Genomic DNA, 22,139 nt, shown 5'->3' with positions numbered 1-22,139 from the left:
TAGGAGCAGAGAGATAATAATTACCCTGTTATTAAAAATGTAATTTTAAAGTGTAATCAAAGTGTAGTGTTTTGTGGCTGCTGATTTTGGTTTTTGCTTAATTTAATTCAAAGTCCATACCTGCCAAATATTTATGTTCAGGATCTTTTTGCTGCACCATTTACAGATTGGGTTCATTCTCTTCTGGTCTACAAACAATATAGTAGACATTACACATGAAATTCAAATATACCAAGTGAATGAGTTTTTATACAGTATACAAACAGTATTTATGGTAGAGTTGTACAGTACTTTGGATTTATTTCCCTAAGATGCTTTAGAATATGTTGGAGCATGAATATACCACTTGTACAAAACTTTTAAAAGCAGCTACATCTTTTCTCGGGAACCTTCAGCTGGCCTTTAAAAATTCACATATTCTATATACTGATCCTCTTTCTTGTCCTTGTCCTTGCCTGTGTTCTCCTCCTCCTCCTCCTTTCCTTCTCCTTCTCCTTCCCCTTCCTCCTTTCCTTTCCTTTCCTTTCCTTTCCTTTCCTTTCCTTCCCCCTTTTTTGTATTGTGATGTTTTACTTATTCACTAGGCTTTCAATAGAAAATAATGTTAATCCTTTTAAGCTCCTTATTCTAATGATTTATTTTGTTGGAAACCGTTGTGATCCTTCTTTGAATTTTAATGATTGCTGGCTATTCAAGGATTCATTGTTTTGACTTCCTGTCCTTACCTTTGTTTCTAACATGTCTGTAGGGAACACCTGTCTAATACTGTATCTGGCCTTGGTTCTCACTGGCTTACCATCTTCACTCAAGCCTATCTTAAAGTGTTGTGTTGAAATGCTAGCTATTCATGCATGAAAATATACCTGCAGAGATAGGCAGATGGACAGCAAAAGGATGGCTAAATGGATTGAGTCATTTTTGTCTGAAAATAGTTCTGGTGCAAATAACTGCTCATCATGATTATCACACAGAGAAGTTTGCTGAATATGTCGGCACTTTAAAAACCATGAAGATGCTGTATTTATAATTCCCATTTTTTGAAGCGAATGAAATCTGTCTGCTTTTGTTGACAGAACCTAGCATAATTTGCTGAGACACAGGTCATGGCTTATATTTGTGTTGCATTTTCATATCTCCTGTTAAAATAAAGAATCTTTCTGCAAAAGAGAACATGCATTTCTAGAAAGCCTTATTCTAATATAAGATTTGAACAGTGCTAATCTATTATGCATAATGTGTTTTTTCTTTATATGCAGCCTTTTGGACTTTGATTCAGAATACCAGGAGCTCTGGGATTGGCTGATTGACATGGAATCCATAGTGATCGACAGCCATGACCTGATGATGTCAGAGGAGCAGCAGCTGCATCTTTACAAGGTTAAATCTTTTGTTGCTGCCTTTACCTAGCTATAGAAGATCTGATGAGTTTGACATGTCTTTCTCTCACAGGATAGCTCTGTGTTCATTGTATATATCATGGTGTCTATTAGAATTCCCTCCCCTGTCCCCAACCTCGTTTCCATTCCCTCTGTGCTGACAAGCCTGCGCCAACATCATAATTGTAAGAAAGTTCCCTACATCACATTCCATTTGGTACAATCCTATAGGAGGAATATTTGTCATTGGATGAATTGAAATGGATGAAACTGCATTCTTAAATAGACTGAAACAACATGAAGAAAAAAACGATTGTAGCATTTAGAAAATGTGCTTTGATAGGAAGTATTTTCAGAATTTCATTCTTTTTAGTGAATCTATTGTGTCAGGATATGCAATTCTTATATTAGTTATTTTGAAAGCAGATGCTCTCTTTTTAAGAATGCACAATTGTTATGAATGAAAAACACAATCTATAAATGTGTGCATTGATTATGAATATTTTTATTTAATGCAGAGAGAAAGACAGGGAAAGCAATCCTTTCCTTACCATTGCTACTAGACAGGAAGGAACTATCCTTCCTTCCTTTCATTTACTTTAACTTTCATTTTAGATTGTTCAATGCTGTGGTGGGTTGCAGACGGTATGCCCCGGTACAGGCGTACCGGTGCCTGCCCGGAGCATCAGGTACCGTTGCGTTGCTCCCGGCAGGCACCCGCCCTACTTACCTGTATTTGAGCTCTTCGGCGCTTCCACGCATATGCATGAAGCATACGGTGCCTGCGCAACGCTCCGCCGAGCAGTTGGAGTGTCGCGGAGGCATCGCGGAGAGTCACAGGAGGTAAGGGCATGCACACGTGCTGCCCGTGTGTGTATGCATGCTGTGTGAGTTCATGTGGTGGATGCCAGGTCCCGTTGCACCATACCGGCTGCAACGAGATCCGGAACCCACCACTGGTTAAATGTGAAATGGAAGCAGAAAGTCAGAAATTTAGATTTTATCACCAGAGGAGGCTTCATATGGAACTAAATTGTTCTCATTTAGGCAACTTTTATTACACTAATTTTGACAATGGTCATCTTTGATTTGCATTGAGCATATGGCATATCTCAAAAGAGCAGACTATGAAACATTAATAATAACAACAACAACAACAACAACAACTAGCCACCAAATCAATAACGATGTAGCATAACAACCACTGATTCGCTTTTAAAATTTCTTCCAGAAGAAATTACAGATTCAAGGTTAAAACAAGGCATTGCTTTTTTATTTGTCAAGTATGCTTTAATTTTTTTTTGCATTTTTTCTATATGGTTATATTGAAATATTTTGCACAAAATGTTTGAATGGAAGAAAATTGTTTATATTTAAATAAATAAATAGGTAATCTAGTGTACTAGTTTTTTTTAGAGCTGCCTTTAAGTATATAAAAAATGCTGAGTATTTTTTAATATTTGCCTTTTTAAAATGAAAGTGCTTAGTAATTTAACCAATTTGTATACCAGATGTAGCCAGTTTGGTACAGTGTTTAAGGCATCATGTTGAAAACAGGGAGATCATGAGTTCTAGTCCTGCCTTAGGCGCAAAGACACCTAGGTGACCATAGGCTAGCTCAGTGATGGCGAACCTTTTAGGCACAGAGTGCCCAAATGGAAGGCGCATGTGTGAATGTGTGCATGCAAATGCCAGAGCAGCAGAAACTCGATGACCAACTGGCCAGCACACATGTGTGCCTTGGAAACCCGATGACCAGCTGGCCGGCATGCAAGCGTGTGTTGGAAACCTGAGAAACAGTTGGCCGGTGCACATGCACACATTGGAAACCCGACGAACAGCTGGCTGAGCTGGCGTGATGGCATGGAGCTCTGCATGCCATCTCTGCCACACGTTCCACAGTTTCGCCATCACAGGGCTAGTTGCTTTCTTTCAGCCTTAAGAAGGAGGCAATGGCAAATCATTTCTCAAAAACCTTGCCAAGAAAGTTACAGGAAGTTGTCCAGGAAGTTGGACAAAATTGAATTGAAGAAAACATTTTTTTCCCAATTCTATTTCTGGTTATTTTTAAAAGTTTCTTCAAGCTTCTTTGAGTGTAACAATCTTAACTTTCTTAGCTTTTTTGAGATACAATATTACAATAGTAGAGTACATTAATGGCCAGCACTATCTATGGTTGTTTGATATGTGAAGTGAATGCTGTTGTATGCACCTCTCTGGGCAAATGCATGGTAGAAGCCACTTTGATGTCAAAATGATATTGTGCACATCATGATGTCATTGTGCAAATGACACAATGCCTCTCTTGCCCAGGAATATAATTGGCTGAGAAAGAAAACACTAGGAAACAGTATTCATATGCCATAACCCAAAGAGTTTCAGCCATCTTAGTTCAGTTGAATGTATACCTAAAATAAGACATTAAGAATATAAACTATATACGAATTTCTATAGATACTCCTATATACATGTTCATGGTAGACTTACATTTTGTACTTTTTAATACTGATGATTGTACTTCTCAAGTTTTATATGTTAAGAAAATATTCTAAGGATCAAGGTGAAACAGAATCAAATGATGTAGTATACCCACATAACTACCAACATTGGGAGTCCTTATTTAGAACTCCCAAGATGACGTTTAGCCCCATGAATGATTTCTAAATGTTCAAAAACTAATTGTGCATAGCATCACTTGTAATGGAGAGTCAGTTTGGTGTAGTGGTAGAGGAGAGAAACCAGGAATTCTAGTATTGTTATGGGGATAAAGCCAGCTCAGTGATCTTGGGCTCTCTCAGCCCTAGGAAGAAGCCAATGCCAAACTACTTCTGAATATCTTGCCAAGATAACTACAGATAACTAACACTGACTTGAAGGAACAAAAAAAAAGGGGTGGGGTGGGGACACCAACCATAATGTTCCTTTCATAGGCCATCTTGGAATTGCCCTGAGGCACACACATATATTACTTAAGAGCTGTGTTGGCATAGTGGTTAGAATACAGCATTACAAGCTAACTCACTGCTCACTCCAGGAGTTAGATTCTGAGCAGCTCAAGATTGACTCAACCTTCAGAGGTCGGTAAAATGAGGACCCAGATTGTTGGGGGCAATATTCTGACTCTGTAAACCACTTAGAGAGGGTTGTAAAGCACTGTGAAGCTGTATATAAGTCTAAGTGCTATTGCTATTACTTGTGTTAGAACAGGCCAGGTTCCTATTCAGTTCCTTTTGATCCACAAATTCTTTTGGGATCATTACTTAATATTCTTGTGTCTCTGTAATATTGACATTTAGGTACTGCATATGATAAATGATAAAAATAAATTGCTCAAATATAATGAAGCTAAAGTTCTTTTTTAAAACAAATACTGTATTATGTCTGTAAAATAACTCTAGAAAATTTAAAAAGGGTACTCTTTGACTGTAAAATGGAGACATCAAATGTACATGAAATGAAAACCATCTCAGATTCATAGAAAATATGCCAGAGATACTTAAAGAATATTCAAATACCAGCAAACACTTAAAATAATCAGATATTGAGTGATTAGATTATTTTGGGTTAAAAATAGCAATGTAAGATTTGATTTGGGAATATGATGTTACATCTGGAAGGAAGCTGATATGAATATTCAGTGATAGCAGAGAAATGCTGCATGCAGTTTTAGTCATAACAGTCTTTACTCCAGGAATAAGTTTGAATTGCACTGCGAAGTACTATAAACAGTGGGACTACACAGCCATCATGATTAGAAGACAAAAAGGTAATTTAGAGCATGCAGGGTACTCATATAGCACCTGTTAGCAACTCTTTAAACAAGATGTATTTGCTTTAAGGAAGGGCCGCAGGTGCTATTTGTGCACTGCAAATGCTCTAAATCATTATTTTTCCTTTTGAAGTTGGATTGTTGCATGGTCCTAATAGAAAACTTGGATATTTTTCTTTCAAAGAATTAAGCTATGATGATTTGGTTACTGTCTTAACATTAGAGACATCATAAAAACTAAAATAAAGCATATAATTGAAGTCAAATCAAAATAAAATATAAAACAGAGACTATAGAGTTTGGATACCAAACGTAGTGGTTATGGCACCTTTGAAAAGTCTCCAAATATTTTTAATGGGATAAATAGAAAATTATTTAATATAAAGCAAATAATTAATAGAATAGAATAGAATAGAATAGAATTCTTTATTGGCCAAGTGTGATTGACACACAAGGAATTTGTCTTTGGTGCATATGCTCTCAGTGTACATAAGGAGAATAAAATTCATTCATCAAGAATAAAAAATTACAACCCTTAGTGATACTCAAAATTACTAATAAGCTTTCAAATTGTACTAACAAACAAATAAAATATAGAAATTGAAAGACACAAGCAACATGGTTATAGTAAGTGGGAAGAGATAGACACTAGGAAGGAAGAGAAGAATAATAGTAATACAGTCTTAGTACATTATTTGACAGTATTGTGGGAATTAGTTGTTAAGCAGAATGATGGCATTGGGAAAAACTGTTCTTGTGTCTAGTTGTTCTGGTGTGCAGTGCCCTATAGTGTTGTTTTGAGGGCAGAAGTTGAAACAATGTATGTCCAGGATGTGAGGGGTCTGCAGATATTTTCACAGCCCTGTTTTTGACTTGTGTAGTATACAGGTCCTCAATGGAAGGCAGATTGGTAGCAATTCTTTTTTCTGCAGATCTAATTATCCATTTGAGTCTGTGTCTGTCTTGTTTGGTTGTAGAGCCAAACCAGACAGTTATGGAGATGCAGATGACAGACGCAACAATTCAATAATGACGATGATCAACTAATAAGTCTTTTTTTTTTTTTACTGATTGCATGGATAGATTTTCTCCAAGATGATATGTTCCTACCTTGGTTCTTCAGGGCTTTCAACAGTGCACCTATCACCATTTAAGGTTTGTCCATTCACCTTGCTGTTGGAGATCCTTTCTCTTTTCTTCCATTTTCTCTTCTTCCATCTTCCAGGCCTCTTAAGAGATGTACAGTAGGTCTTCTCATAAAGTGTTCAAAGTATGGTAATTTGAGTCTGGTTATTTTTGTAGTCATTAGCTTGGTCTTCTTTATGTTTAATCCTATTCCCATTTTTTTCACTGTACTCAGCCCTGTAGATAGTTTGCATTCTCAGTTATCAATGGGATGCCATCAGTATAGAACAAGTTATTCCTGTTTCTTCCCTTCAGTTTTAAAAATATTATCATATTTTTTAGACTATAAGACGCACCAAGATTTTGAAGAGGAAATTTTTTTAAAAGGGTTTTGCAGACCTCCCCCAAATGGCCTGTTTTCGTGAAAACAGACCTGTTTTTTTTAAAGGGTATGAATAGCCTCTAGGAGACTTGTAGAGTCCTCCTGGGGGGGGGGCAAGCAAAAAACGGCCTGTTTTCATGAAAACAGCCCCGGTTTTTGTCAAAAAAGGGCATGCATAGCCTTTAGGAGGCTTATAAAGTGCTCCTGGGGGATGGGGCCCCCAAAATTGAGCAAAACACAGCCCGTGTTTTGCTCATTTCTGCCCTCCCCAGCCCCCCAGGAGCACTCTATAAGCCTCCTATAGGTCATGCATGGCCATTTTGGTGAAGGGGGCAGCGTTTCAGGAGGCAAAAAAATGTTGTATTCAGTGTATAAGACGCACTCAGATTTTCAGCCTCTTTTTTGAGGGAAAAAGGTGTGTCTTATACTCTGAAAAATATGGTAGGTTAAATAATAAGGGAAGGGAATAGAGCTGTGATGGCAAACCTATGACATACTATGGCACATAGAGCTCTCTCTGCTGGCACATGAGCTGTCACCCCAGGTCAGTTCTCTATGGCATTTCTTTCATGAACTTCTGTTCATGAAATGACAGAACAGAAGCTCACGAAAGAAAAAGATCTTACCTCTTGCTGCACTGCCAGTGTTGGGATGCACCGCCTCCCACTGGCCAGCTGGTCTTCAAGTCTATGCTGCACATGCATGTATGTCCATGCATTCGTACGCATGCACACCTTTCAGTTTGAGGAGTTTAGGCGCTCAGTGGATAAATGGTTCGCCATCACTGGAATAGAGCCTTACCTCACTCTTTTGCAGCCCCAGAAGATGTTGCTTTCATCAAGCTCTGTCTGGATTATGGATTCCTCATCTACATATAGGTTTAGGATGATCTGGGATTTCCTTTTTTAAAAACACATTGCCCAGACTGGCAACTCAGTCAAAGGCTTTTCTATGATCAGTGAAGCACATATTGAATTATGGAAGGTATTCTTTGGATTTCTCAATTATCCAGTGTACACAAATAATGATGTCTCTTGTTCCTTTGCTTTTTTTCAATGCCAGCCTGAACATGTGGCATCTTCCTTTCCATGTAGGGATCTATGATGTCTTAGATTATTTTAAACATTAGATGGTAGTATGTGAAAATAAATTTATTTTTTATTCTGGCCTCATGTATGAGTTTTGAATGCATGAACTAGGGAAAAAGAGTACCTCTAATGTAAAACTAAATACAGAATAATATAAAGCAACATGTATTACACAGAGAGATAATATTTGATGCAAGAATATTTCATTGATCTTCCACGTCTGGTATCTGAGAGGAAAGTTGATTATATTGGCTAATCTTGTGCACACTTACCAGGCAGTAAATTGTATTACATTTTCCTGCAGAGTTTAGGCTTCACTCATGTTCATTGCTGGTTGAAGAGAAAAGAGCTAGCATCAATTCCTATAGGATTCCATCCAGTTGCCTACATGGAATCCTATACCAACCAGGTGATTAACTAGATACAAAGTAATATGTGAGAATTTTCCAATATAAGAACAGATATATTCTGAAATTGATCAGATTTAGAAAGTAAATTTGGAGTTCTTTCTCATTCTAGTTCTCTCTTATGAATGAACAAGGGGATGACTGTAATGTATGAACCACATCCAGCAACACGTTTAGCACTAATAATAAAATTCAAAATTTGTTATGGGTCACATTACAAAATATGAAAATTTTAAGATGTTTACAAAATTCTATTCAATTCCCAGAATTTGTGATATGTTCTTGATGAAATCTTTTAACATCATTTTATACATTAAATAATAAAATGATGTGTAGGTATTTCAAGATGTTGTTGTTGATGAAGATGGGCATGATGAAAACTAACTGCAGTCAATTTCAAATGATTAATGCCTCTTGTTAAAACATAGCCATGTATTGATAGCTGGCATTTATTGCAAGTGGAAGATTATTCATTTCAAGCCTTGCTGGAGAAGTGATTAATGCTATCTGTCACCACGTGAGGGCTCACTTGACAACAGAAATTGAGCTTTGAAGTAGAAAATGTGCATCTTTTTGGTACAAAATTTACATACCAGTCCTCACACTTCTCAATGTTGGTCAGTATGGACTGAAGTTGTTTGTCCTGGTCATCTTCTTACAGAATTATACCATAAATATTTCTGTAGACAAGTGCTATCTGATGAACAATCTTTTTAATTCATGATACTCTCCTACACCAACCAGTTCATTGCACTTTCTCTTTTCTTGTGATGAGTTTCTTAAATCCACAGAATTTTCCTTCCAGATATTGAGCTGATAAGTAATTGCACCTCTGAGCCAGCTCAGCAAAGCATCTCTGCCAGGTTACATGCTGTGTTATCACTACTGCCAGCAGTGATCTTTGCCTCTATGGAGCCTATAAATGAGAAAGATCTATAATAAAACAAGTACATTGCAAGACAAGAGTATGCATTAAAAGTGTAATAACAATATAGAAATAGCCAGACTGAGTATGAAAAAATGCTCTTAAATTCACAGTTCAGCGTACGTTTGATGTGATGGTTTTTTCCAGATCTCATACTGATTCATATCAACTTCTCTGCCCTCTTGTGTTATGCTGATAGATGCAGAGAGCATATCTTCTTTTTTAAGGCATAGAACTCAGTCATGTTTTGTTGCCCCTTGACTTAATCTTTAATTGTTTTCACATCCAAAGAATTCTCCTTCTGTTGCCTCTGGAGGGCATTAGAATACAATATTACTTTAAAAAACAAGCCTGCAATTATTTGAAACCTTCAATCAGATGGCATTAGATTGTAGTCTGACATAAAAATGATCCTCATCACATGGACAATACACAGTTGGGTTTCTTGTTATAATCTACTGGTTTCCAGCATGCCAAAGAATTGAATGTTGAGAAGTAAACATTTGACATTTCCTGCTTACTAGGTTGCCTAGCCAATAATGTTTCTAGTTAGAATTAGAATTAATTCAAATTAAAATTCTTTATTGGCCAAGTGATTGGACTCACAAGGAATTTGTCTCTGGTGCATAAGCTCTCAGTGTACATACAAGCAACAAGTGATACATCATGATCATAATCATAAAATACAATCATCATTAATCATAAGATACAACACAGGAATAGTCATAGGATACTAAATAAAAACAATCAATATAAATTATAAGATACAAACAACTAAGTTATAGGCATAAGAAGCTAGAAAATAGATAATAGGAAAGATGAGAAGGATAGTAATAATACAGCCCTACTAGATAGTTTGACATCCCAGAGCAAAAGAGAATGTTGCGGGAATTAGTTGTTTAGCAGAGTGATGACCTGTTTGGGGAGGGGGGGGAGACACTGTCCTTCGGTCTATTTGTTTTGGCATGCAATGCCCAATACTGTTGTTTTGAGGGAGGAAACTGAAACAGTTTATGACCAGGATGGTAGTGCCTGTTGAAATTTTCATAGCTCTTCTCGTGCCTTCTAAGGCTGGGGTGTGTATTACAATAGTGAGTGCCTAAGTCAGACAACCACTGTTTCAGACACAAAGCTGCAGAGCAGTTGGCTATTTTGACTGAGAGTAGGATAAAAAGATGAAAATGATAGCAATATCGGTCAAACAATGCAACAAGTAAAGAGTTTAGATGTATCAACTTTTGATTTGGTAGTGTGGTAAAGACCGATATTAATATCCATTTCGTGATTATGCATACACAGCTCCGTGTGAGTTTGTGTTTGACATCTGCATGAGTTTATCTTTTAATCTTCAACGAACACCTGCATTTTAGTCATTCTTTTGATTTTAAAACACACAATCAAAATTAAATATTTTTGATATGTTTTGTTTATTCTAATAAACCAACATATTGCACAGCTAAACATCAACTAGATTTTGTTTGTATATCAAAAATATGGACCTGATCATACAAACATTCTATAAAGTTCCAGTGGCAATTATCCTCAATAATAATAATAATAATAATAATAATAATAATAATAATAATAATAATAATAATAATAATTTATTTGTTAGCCGCAACCCTCTCCCGAAGGACTCGGGGCGGCGTACAATCAAAACAAATAAAATGCAGATATAGACAAACATACATAAGAACAAAGACATATACATGTGCATGGAGGAGGTAGACTGATGAGTGAAAACAATTAAAAAACACAATTTAAAATCCCTTAAATAAAATTACAGAATTAAAAACCCGTCAGGAGCGATATGAAGTTATGGTTGAGCCAGGCCAGCTATTTGGAATAGGTGGGTCTTGAGCTTTACACGGAAGGAGCGGAGGTCAGAGGTGGTCCTAATATCTGGAGGGAGGTCATTCCACAGGGCTGGGCCCGCCACAGAGAAGGCTCTGCTCCTAGGCGCCGCCCCCGGCACTGTCTGGTGGACGGCACCTGGAGAAGTCCCTCTCTGTGCGAGCGGATGGGTCGCAGGGATGTATGGGGCAGAATACGATCCCGCAAGTAACTAGGTCCTGAGCCATGGAGCGCTTTAAAGATCGTAATCAGGACCTTGAAACGCACCCGATAGACCACAGGAAGCCAGTGCAGCTCGCGCAGGAGAGGTGTCACATGGGAGTACCTTGTACTCCCCATAATTACCCGCGCGGCCGCATTCTGGACCAGCTGCAGTCTCCGAGTGCATTTCAAGGGAAGCTCCATGTAGAGAGCGTTACAGTAGTCCAGGCGAGACGTCACCAGCGCATGAGTGACTGTGCGTAAGGCGTCCCGGTCCAATAGGGGGCGCAATTGGCGCACAAGGCGAACCTGGTGGAACGCCCCCCTTGCCACGGCTGTCACATGGTCATCCATGGACAGCCTGGGATCCAGGAGGACGCCCAGATTGCGCGCCCGCTCCACGGGGGCGAGTTGAACACCCCCAATGGCCAGAGATGGAATTAACTGGTTGAACCGGGGGACCGGAACCCACAGCCACTCCATCTCGGAGGGGTTGAGCCTGAGTCGGTTGTCATCCATCCAGACCTGTACGGCTTCCACACACCGGGACATCACTTCGACGGCCTCGTTGGGGTGGTTCGGGGTGGAAATGTACAGCTGAGTATCATCAGCGTACAGATGATATCCCACCCCAAAACCACGGATGATCTCACCCAGCGGCTTCATGTATGTGTTGAACAGGAGTGGCGAGAGGACCGACCCCTGTGGCACCCCACAAGTAAGGGGGCTTAGGGTCGACCTCTGCTCCCCTGCCAACACACGTTGCGTCCGGCCAGAAAGGTAGGAGCCAAACCACCGCAAAATGGTGCCCCGGACCCCTAACCCCTCCAGTCGGTGCAACAGGATACCATGGTCGATGGTATCAAAAGCCGCCGAGAGGTCTAATAGGACCAGGATAGAGGAACAACCCCTATCTCTGGCCCTCCAGAGATCATCTACCAACGCGACCAAGGCCGTCTCTGTGCTGTGCCCGGGGCGAAAGCCGGACTGGCGCAGGTCTAGATAATCATTCTCCTCCAGATGTCGTGGGAACTGAGAAGCCACCACACTCTCTACAACCTTCGCCAGAAAGGGAAGGTTGGAGACAGGACGATAATTGGCCAGCTCCGTAGGGTCCAGGGAAGGCTTCTTGAGCAAGGGTCTCACCACCGCCTCTTTCAAGGCGGCCGGGAGAGACCCCTCACCCAGCGAAGCGTTCACTAGGCCCAGGAGCCAGTCGCGTGTAACCTCCCAGGATGCCAGTACAAGCCAGGAGGGGCACGGGTCCAGTAAACATGTGGTAGGTCGCAGTCGTCCACGCAATCTGTCCAAATCCTCGATGACAACCAAGTCAAACTCCTCCCAGAAAGGTTTCTCAAGACTCGCCACGGACGTCTCCACTGGGCCGCTGAAGGGGACCCAATCCTTCCGGATTTGAGCGATTTTATCCTGCAGATATTTCCCAAATTCCTCTGCCCTACCCTGTAAAGGGGCCTCCCGCGGCCTCTGAAACAGGAGGGAGCGGGACACCCGAAACAGGGCGGCAGGGCGGTTCTCTGCGGATGCAATGAGAGCGGCACAATATTGACGTTTGGCCATTCTCAATGCCACTAGGTACGTCCTTAAATGGGCTCGTACCTGTGCTCGGTCAAATTCGGATCGGGAGGATCTCCAACGACTCTCTAGGCATCTCTTGCGGCGCTTCATCACCCTTAGCTCCTCGGTAAACCAAGGAGCCAGGGTAGATCGTTGCCGCTGGAGAGGCTGCAAAGGCGCCACCCGGTTCAAGGCCCCGGTAGTCGCATTGTTCCACGCTGCTACCAGGTCCTCTACCTGAGGGCGGGTCAGGACTACAGGAGGTGGCCCAAGCTCCATTTGGAACCTATCTGGTTCCATCAGGCGCCTGGGGCGGAACCATCTAGTGCTTTCCGGTTCCGCCTCCCCGCAGCGGGGGGTAGCACCAGGGAAGTCAAGTCGGAGGAGTGAGTGATCTGACCATGACAGAGGAGTGATGGTTAAGTTCCCTCCTCCCAGATCACTCAACCACTGGCCAGAGACAAAAACAAGGTCCAAGGTGTGACCTCCCTCGTGTGTCGGGCCCTGAATCAATTGAGTCAGGTCCATGGCTATCATGGAAGCCATGAACTCCCAAACCCCCTCTGATGCTTCTCCCACTGATGGCAGGTTAAAATCCCCCATCACTAAGAGTTTGGGGGTCTCAACCGCCACCGATGCGATCAGCTCGAGGAGTTCAGGCAGGGCCGCTGATGTATGGTGAGGAGCCAGGTATACTATCAGCAGGCCCAACTGTCTCCCAGGGCCCCATAGAAGTATTATAGGATCTGGCCCAAGCATGGAAACTCCTCTTATTAATCCTTTAATAGAAACCTCTGTATTGATGCAAGATTTCTACCTGGAGAGTTCAAAATTTAAGCAAATGAGGGTTTATTAAAGCTGTAGAGATTAGAAATGAGTGTACTAGATAAAGTTAATGATAATTCCTTACATTTTCCCCAGAAGATTAATTGTGTGTTAGATTAAAACTCCATTAAATTCAGTAAGATATGATTGTTAAAATTGTTAGCATGTAGGGAATAAAATTAACCAAACATTTCTTTACCAATATAAAAAATGTTGGCATCTCCTCTGACATTTGAAGGTTTGATTATGAAAACATTTGAGGTGCTTGAAATACATATTATATAAAATCTGCCCTGATTAAAACTTCAGAAAGGAGGTGTGCATGGTGGGTTAGAAAAATGCTGCTACTGGCATAATGATTTATAAAGAGTGTGTTGATTTAATAACAGGAGAGCTTAAACACAAAGCTGTCCCATAACAGATAGGTTGTTCCCTTGGCTAAATGGTATTAAAATTTGTGGAAAAAAGTGAAAGCTTTGTAAAGAAAGTTAGATTAAAAACCAGCTACCTGCCTTTTCCCCTGGGCGAGGTAAATAGTAGCTGGAGGGGAGAGTAATTAACATTGGACAAACAGGTTTACATTAAATGTATGTAGAGTTTGAACCATATATCAGCAGGACCACCTATTCCCAAATGTGCCCATCAATTATGATCCTCAACAGGAACCGTTCTCTGGTTGCTTCTCATCATCACAGCTAATGGGAAATATGTTCTGGCATTTAAATCAGTGGAACTTTTACATCTACTAAAATCTTTTCCCCCTATGATTGTAATTGTTAGAGTGTCTCCCTCCCTCTTTCTGTCTTCTGTTCAATCATGTCTGATTCTCAGTGACTGACTGGACCAGTCCCTGAAGTTTTCTTGGCAGATGTGGTTTGCCATTACCTTCTTCCTAGAGCTGACAGAAAGTGACTTGCCCAAAGTCATGCATCTGGCTTCATGCCCAAGGCAGGACTAGTCTCCATCACAGTCTCCTAGTTTGTAACCTGATTTCTTTAATTGCTACCCCAAGCTGGCTATCCGTCTCTTGTTTTATGGTAATGTCAATAATGTTAAAATACACTCTATTTTAAATGTTAGAATAGCAATTTATTGGTTTTATTCTTTATATTTCATGTTGAAATCAATGGCTAAGTGTGAGAGCTTCTTCTGTCAAGATCTGAAACAGACAGCCTGAGACTAGATTAGTTCATACTGAGACTGAAATAGTACAATCATAAGACCTAGGAACAAACTATCCCTACTACCACCACGTGGTGGCTCAGTGGTTAAGACGCTGAACTTGTCAATCAGAAAGGTCAGCAGTGGTGGTTCGAATCCCTAGCACTGTGTAACAGAGTGAACTCCCATTATTTGTCCCAGCTTCTGCCAATCTAGCAGTTCGAAAGCATGTAAAAAAGCAAATAGAAAAATAGGGACCACTTTGGTGGGAAGGTAACAGCATTCCATGCACCCTTGCCATTTAGTCATGCTGACCACATGACCACAGAGAACATCTTCAGACATGCTGGCTCTTCGGCTTTGAAATGGAGATCAGCACTGCCCCCTAGAATCAAAAATGGCTAGCAAATATGTGTGAGGGAAACCTTTACTTTTTACTATCACCATCTCCAAAAGTTTCAATCTGGTTGCATCATGCAGGTAGAAAAAACAGCACAAGAATTTCAACCTTATCCCAAAGGCTTTTTTCCAAAGGCAATTGGACTTTCTTTGTTTTGCTTGAAGCCGTTGTGCTTCTCATCCAAGAAAATTCTTGGATGAGAAGTGAAATCTCTTCAAGCAAAACAAAGAAAGTCCAGTTGCCTTTGGAAAAAAGCACCTTTGACACAGCCATTGACTGAGAACTTCCATTGACAATTTCAATCTCAATTTCACTCTAAATAGGGGCTAAAATGTTGCAGTTACTGAAATGCTGTCATAACAGCTTCTTTACTTTTTACATTAAAAGTTTATCTGAAATAAGCATCCTGGAATGTATACTTGAGTCTGCTTCCAGTTGTAGTAACTGCTAAGAGAAGCCTTGTTAGTTTACCATGTTAAAAAACTATTTGTACTATTTGCTGACTAATTTATTTAAAATTAATAATGATTTAAAATAATGTATTGAGTATTGTTTTATGTATGTATGCGTTTATTTGTTTATTATTTTTAAACAAATTTATATGGCCTCACACGTGGTAACTCACACACAGTGACTCTCACATGGTGATGCCAGGAGGCTGACAAAATTAAAAATTCACCTTACAATAATTCTTTTTTTAAATTTATATATTAATCCGGACTTTGGAAAATAGTATCTTTGATCCTATCTTTCATTTTATTTCATTGATGAACCTGCAGTTATGTTCTCCATGGTGTAAGTATGTTTGAGGTAAAACCTTGAATTCCTGCATCATATTGTGGAAAGGATAGGCTCATTAATAACTTCTCTAAGTCAAATATAGTATTCTTCACCAAAAGACTTGCTTTTTGTTACTGGAGAATTAAGTAATAGTGAATAATAAATAACATCACTACAAATCCATTATTTTTCAACCTGCTGTTGTCTGGGGGAAACAAAACAATCAGAGCCATAGGTTTATTAATGCTGTTCTACATTTCACAAGTATCAAAGATCGGGAGACTAACTGTCCACTGTCCTGGACATCTTTAAAACTAAAAGCTTTTAATTAGGGGTGGGTTTTTTTTGTTTTTTAGTTCTCATATCTGTTTCTACAAAAAACTAAGACCCATCGAACTGGTCCAATGAAATTTGTTTAAGGTCTAATTTTTGAGTCCCCCAGAATATGCCTTTTTTTCCTTGCTACAACTGGAATCAGGAATCAATTGCTTTCAGGAAAGCCACTATGATGCTTTGTCACCTAACATTCTGTGTAAAATTAATATCTAGGTAGGAGGGTTATTTTTACTTACTTGAATAATTACCAATCATCTTAGAGGGAAGGACATTGAATTTGACCTGTCATAGTATGAACTTTAATCCCATAGCTGGTTTTATTAGAAGGGTCAATGGATAATTGAAATAAAATGGCTTGTGTCTAGTTGTTTGTGGGGTGCTATGGAAGGAATAATAATCCAAATACTAACTAGTAATTATTAATAGCCTAGTAATCCATTAAGTGTTCATACCGGTAGTTGTTATGATATGGGGAAAATACATTCTTTTTGGTTTGTGTAATTGTCATTAGGAGGCTAATGATTAATGCTCTGTCATTATTAAATATTAACATAATGATATATTTATCATATGAGGTTGACTCCGCCTTCCATCCTTCTGAGGTGGGTAAAATGAGGACCCAGATTGTTGGGGGCAATATGCTGACTCTGTAAACCACCTAGAGAGGGCTGTAAAAGCACTATGAAGCGGTTATTCTTTTGCCTTGTGGGTGAGATTATAAGCCTTATTAGTTTCTTTTCATTGTTCTTACATTCTATATAGTTTCTTTTTTCCAGTATGATTGTTGACTATAGACAAAGCTTACACCTACCCAAATAAAATCATAAAGATATTGATTCATAAGCAATTTGAAATTATGCAGTAATCAATAGAAATAAGCATGCATTTGTAAAGAACAAATCTTGGTATGCTAATCTTATCATATTTTTGTTCATATAACTTCTTTAATAGATTATAGGGATGTTATAGACATAATCAGTGGTGGGTTTCAAAAATTTTTAGAACCTCTTCTGTAGGTGTGGCCTGTTTTGTGAGAGTGGCTTGCCAGCCATGTGACTGGGTGGGAGTGGCTTGCCAGCCATGTGACCAGGTGGGAGTGGCTTGGCAGTCATGTGACTGGGTGGGCGTGGCCAATTTGTAAAATGTGGTGAAACTCACTTAGCAACACTCTTGCTTAGCAACTAAAATGTTGGCTCAGAAACTCTGGCATTTGAAGCAAGCAAGTCTTAAAGCTGTCAAGTTACAAGACCCTTCACCCCTAACCCTTTAGAAAAAAAAATCCAGGGGTGTTCAAACTTGACAGCTTTAAGACTTGTGGACTTCAACTCCCAGAATTCCTCCTCCAGTCATGTTAGCTCAGGAACTCTGGCATTGAAGTGTGCAAGTCTTAAAGCTGTCAAGTTACAAGACCCTTGCACCCCTCAGCCTTTAGAAAAAAACCCAGGGGTGTTCAAACGTGACAGTTTTAAGACTTTAAGGTTTAGATAGGAGTCTTAGAGGCGGGCGGGGCAATTGGTGAGCCAGCCAATCAGTGAGCAGCGGGCAGGGCAAGCATGTGCGGACGGGGGGGGGCAGAGGGAGCTGGAACCGGTTCTAAACGGCATGGTAGATTTGTGGAACATCTTCTATAGAAGAGGTTAGAACTGGCAGGAACCCACCCCTGGACATAATACATCTTGATTTTATATTCTATGCATGCTCATTAGCAGGATAGTTAAATAAATGGTATTATATTTAAACAGATACTTAGATGGCTTGAAGTGTTTTCATCAATGGCTTTACCAAACTATTTTAAATAAGATACTCCAAGGTTTAATTCTGGGGTACCTTCAATACTTCAATATTTCTTTAGAGACTTGAATGAAGAAAAGGAGAGAATACTTGTTAAATTTGCAAATGACATAAAATTGGGTTAGAGAGCTGATGTTCAGGTAAGCTGGAGAAATGAGCTGAAAGTAACCAAGTGAACTTTAACTCAGACAAGTGAACGTTCTTCAATAAAATAAAAATCAAATGGCTACATATAGAATAGCTGACTTGGTCATGGTGACTATAAAAATATTATATTATTCAGTTTCTATTGTTAGAATAGAAACTGAATATGAGCCAGCAATTTGATGTTGATACAAAAATGTAAATCCAATTTTAGACTGAATAAATAGAGTATAATTTCCAAACCATGGGAACTAATCAATTTATTTTGATTTAGATCATAGAAAATTGAGATGAAATGTTATAAAAAAATCTTTCTCCATCAGTGAAACCAAGGAGATGGTCTCTCTTTCACTAGTTGTTCAAATGGAGGCTAGACAGCTACTGGTTTTGGTGGGGATGCTTTAATTTGGATATCTGCTTAAATCTATTATTCCATGTCTCTGTGTTAATGCTCAGATTTTATTGTTCATAATTCATTTAAATCACTTTGTGATTTAATGATGAGGTATATGGAAATGGAAATAAAGAAGAATGTAATTTTTATCCCTGTTTTTACCTAACTTCTTTTATGGATGGCAGATACAGAATTGCACTGCATTCTAAGTTTCGTCCCTGGTAAAAGCAAATTGTATTAATTATAATTATATGAATTAATTAATTAAACAAATAACTCACACATGGTGACTCTGGATGGTATAATAATTTACACACAAATAAACACACACACACACACACACACACATACACAACCCCACCCCTTTTGCTCTGCGGTGGTGACAGACACAATTCAACAAACCACTTGGGCTCCATATCAGCTGGAGTCCCAAGACAGAACCATGTCTTCAGAGCTTTTTGGGAAAAGTAACAAGGTGGGGGCCAATGATGTTTCTGGGGGAATGATGTTCTGCAGGGAGGGAGCCACTACAGAGAAGGTCCTTCTTCTTGGTCCCAACAGATGTGTTTCCTGACCAGATGGGACAATGTTTTGGTGTATTACTTTATTATTTTCCCATTAAATATGCTGCTCTAAATGCACCAGAAGGTTGATGAGTAGATTGGATTCACCACCAACAACCAAAAATAAACACTTCTGAGAACCTTGTTCCTATCATATTTTAACTTGTAGTACAAACATATACGTTGCTAAGTAGTCCAGGTTAGATTATTGCTGAATTAAATCCATTACTTGTACAGGGAATGAGCCTGTAGTGATCATATGCTTAAGGCAGCAATCATTTGTGGACAAATTATGCTTCTAGTAGAATGTATGAGGATAGAGGATTTCTATGCTTCTGAAGGTACAGCTCATTTTCTCCTCTGGGTGTGCTGCTGCTCCATGTGCCTCTTTCCCAGCTCTGTGCGATGCTGTGTCCTGAAGTGGATCAAACAAACCATGGTGAATGTTTCCCTCATTTGCATCACTTCTAGACAGCCCCTGTCGTAGTCTTTGCTGACAGGAAATCACTGTCTTTGTCACCTTTCTTCAGTGATCTCCTTTTGGCAGAGATGGTCCATGTGACCAGGATTAATCACAACAACAATTCTGGCTTAGAATTCAATGACATGTTTTGCTCAGTGCTCCAATAACAGTGTAGGCTGAAATCAGTAGGAAATGACTACATTAATTTCGGAGTGAAAAGATAATTAACACTTAAAGAGTAATGTTATAACTCATGAAGCTATAATTCAAATGCATGGAAAAAATGTGTTGTGGTGGTGAAGTGCGGGGGAATGGACGAGTCCTCTGTTTTATAGTTAGAAATAAACTTAAAATAATTTGGGAAACTGAACGTGGAGGAGGTGAAATATATTTGAAGAGAACAGTGAACAGAAGCTATAATACTTCAGTGTTTGAAACTGCAGCCTGAAGTATGCGTAAAGTGCTTACTTAGATGATATGAATAGGATACAGGCACACAAAAGCAGCAGTGTGCTGGGAGAATGCTGTGCTTAAGGAGTTTCCTTGGCAACAGAAATGCAGTTCCAAAAGTAGACAGAACTTTCCTCAGAAAACATGCTATTAATAACAACCTTCCGGAACAACCTGGAACAATTTGACTACTTGGCAGTGATAATGCCAAGTGTTCTGCAAATTAATGTAACACAACCGTTATATGTTTTCTCCTGCCCATAATTCTTCTGGAACTGAAGTCTGAGTTCTGTTCTGTTTGTGGGTATAAATGCACGAAGCCATTCCAAATGTTAGCAAAGTGAAAGAAAGCTGGTAGTTCAACAAATGCCCTCCCTGTATCATTTCATCTTGAATAACAGCTTTGTCCAAAGAGATGATTTTATTCTAATTAGGAGGACAAAAAAGCTTACATGCTTAGTGAAGCCAGCAGTGAGTGTAGTTTTAATTTTACTAATTTGCAAATGAGTAGACAGATATTTTAACAAATCCAGGAAGGCTGAGGGAATTTAGTAAACATTTATTCATCCCAACTGTTTATCATCTCTCTGTGTATCACTCTATGTGTAAGCCGTACACTTTTTCATCTGAAAAAAAAAATTCCCCACAAACAAGAATATTGGCAACATTTCTTCTTATTTACCGGCATGATTACCCCCCACTGGTTGAGGGTGGATTCTAAAGTTAACATTAACAGGAGCTGAAGTTAATCAGACGGCCCCTGCATATTCTCAACAAGTCCAAGAGCAGCAGAAAAGTATAAAATATGCTATCCATGCAGACTTTTCAAAATAGATCATGGTAGCTGTCTGCCAAGAGAATAAACTAATTTCAGATCTGCCTTGCCAAGTAGAATCATTAGAATTCTGTTAAAGGCCATAAGTTTACTAGACGGGAAAGGTAGGCTGCTCTACTGCCTTGACCTTTCCTGAATCCTTAGATCTAAAGGTTAAAAGTAATCAATATCTCATTGTGCATCCTGGTAATACGTAATAACCATCATGTTAAAATCTAAATGATTGCAGATCGCACTTAAGCATGTTGACCCATTTGGGAGCCTTGTTTAATTGCAATCAGGATACTGATTATGGTTTGCTAATAAACTTTTAACCTAAATGGCAAAAATTGCAGCCTTTAGCTTTTTATAAAATATGACTTCAACCTGTAACACTGTACCAGAGGTTGTGTTGCACATTAAACAGCCATTTCCTCCGATAAAGACCTAAATACAGTTCGTGATTGTTTTTCATAAAAGTGAAGAAAGGATATTTGAAATATCAGAGATAATACTGTTACCCTCGTGTTACTTTTTCAGTATACACACTTAACTTTTGTTACATATATTTATCCCGAGCAGGATTATATAAGAACAAAGAGACTTTGGGGTCCATCTCTAATTCTCAATTCAATCTACCTCACAAGATTGTTGTGGAGAAAAATTAGATCTAGTACTAGTATGCATGCTACATTGAGATCCAAGAAGAAAGGCAGAATATAAATCCAAACACAGAGATGTAATTCAACAAGATTATGATAATTATTTTTTTAATAAAAATTTTATTTTCAAACAAACACAAACACACAAAACATATAACATAAAAACCTCTTAAACTACATACAGTGTGTCGATTGGTTACAAGATCTTTCTGCTTCTTTTCCATAGTCATCACTTGAGCTTTATCAAAAATCACATATTGTCAATCAAATATCTTTGTATGCATCATTATTATACTTCATTTGTTTGATTATCACTATTGTTTCTCCATTTTAAACAAGGTATTCTAAATATGTATCCATTTATATTATAATGATTCATTATATCATCTTCAATATATCCGATAATAAAGAATTTTTATATCCTATTCTGTCATTCTATTATTTTAGCATTGATAACATTCTCTAATAATTTTCAATTCCATGTTTTTTCCATTATTAATATCAGCAATCTAATATATATGTATTCAAATTGTTATAATTGTTAAACATCCATTAAGCATAGATATTATTACATCCTTTTTATATGAAACATATTAAATTTGAAGTAAATTTATATTATGGCATTTTATTACATCATCCTGAAATCATCCAATG

The 22,139-nt window shown here is 38.8% G+C and overlaps 1 protein-coding gene across 5 annotated transcripts in view; it reads left to right on the top strand.

Moving 5' to 3' along the window:
• The window catches only part of AKAP6 (A-kinase anchoring protein 6), a 294,028-nt gene that overhangs the window by 199,036 nt on the left and 72,853 nt on the right, over window positions 1-22,139 (top strand). For all 5 annotated transcript variants that reach the window (XM_081971195.1, XM_081971196.1, XM_081971193.1 and 2 more), the window contains one exon: window positions 1,257-1,377. In XM_081971195.1, the coding sequence (XP_081827321.1) occupies window positions 1,257-1,377 (121 nt within the window). The remainder of the gene's footprint in view (window positions 1-1,256; window positions 1,378-22,139) is intronic.

This window comes from Natrix helvetica, assembly GCF_964273705.1.
Source record: "Natrix helvetica genome assembly, chromosome: 1".
NCBI classification, from domain to species: Eukaryota; Metazoa; Chordata; class Lepidosauria; order Squamata; family Natricidae; genus Natrix; species Natrix helvetica.
The sequence above is the reverse complement of the archived record's forward strand: the minus strand, read 5'-3'. Positions and strand labels throughout refer to the sequence as shown.